General features: G+C 61.0%; 1 protein-coding gene across 1 annotated transcript in view; it reads left to right on the forward strand.

The window, feature by feature from the left end:
• Positions 1 to 349, forward strand: part of EMH_0036480 (uncharacterized protein) — a gene marked incomplete at both ends in the record, with an annotated part of 3506 nt that extends 3157 nt beyond the window's left edge. Inside the window, one exon of the mRNA XM_013495093.1 lies at positions 265 to 349. Coding sequence (XP_013350547.1) covers positions 265 to 349 — 85 coding nt within the window. The remainder of the gene's footprint in view (positions 1 to 264) is intronic.
• Between the last annotated feature and the right edge of the window lie 46 nt (positions 350 to 395).

The raw sequence follows: 395 nt of genomic DNA on the forward strand, positions 1-395 counted from the left end.
TGTGCTGGCTATGGCGCTGAAGCAGCAGTGCAATAAGTTTGTCTTTGCTGCAGCAAGTACCCTCTTTCCTCTCACCTATCAGACGAGGGGGGCCCCCGAGGGGGCCCCCGGGGGGGCCCCCCAGGGGGCCCCCTGCTGCAGCGGGAGCTGCTGTTGATAAGTGCTGCAGGGGCAGCAGCAACAGCAGCAGCAACTGCAGCAGCAATAGCAGCAGCAAGTGATACAGAAACACATACAGCAGCAGCTGTGCTGCTACTGCTGCAGCAGCAACTACTCTAGGCTGGGAGAGAACCTGCAGCAGCAACAGCAGCAGCAGCAGCAGCAGCAGCAACAGCAGCAGCAGCTGTAACAGCAGCAGCAGCCGCTGCTGCTGCTGCTGCTGCTGCTGCTGAACG

The sequence above is a fragment of the Eimeria mitis genome, genomic scaffold (genome assembly GCF_000499745.2).
Source record: "Eimeria mitis Houghton genomic scaffold, Emh_scaff1412, whole genome shotgun sequence".
Taxonomy (NCBI): domain Eukaryota; phylum Apicomplexa; class Conoidasida; order Eucoccidiorida; family Eimeriidae; genus Eimeria; species Eimeria mitis.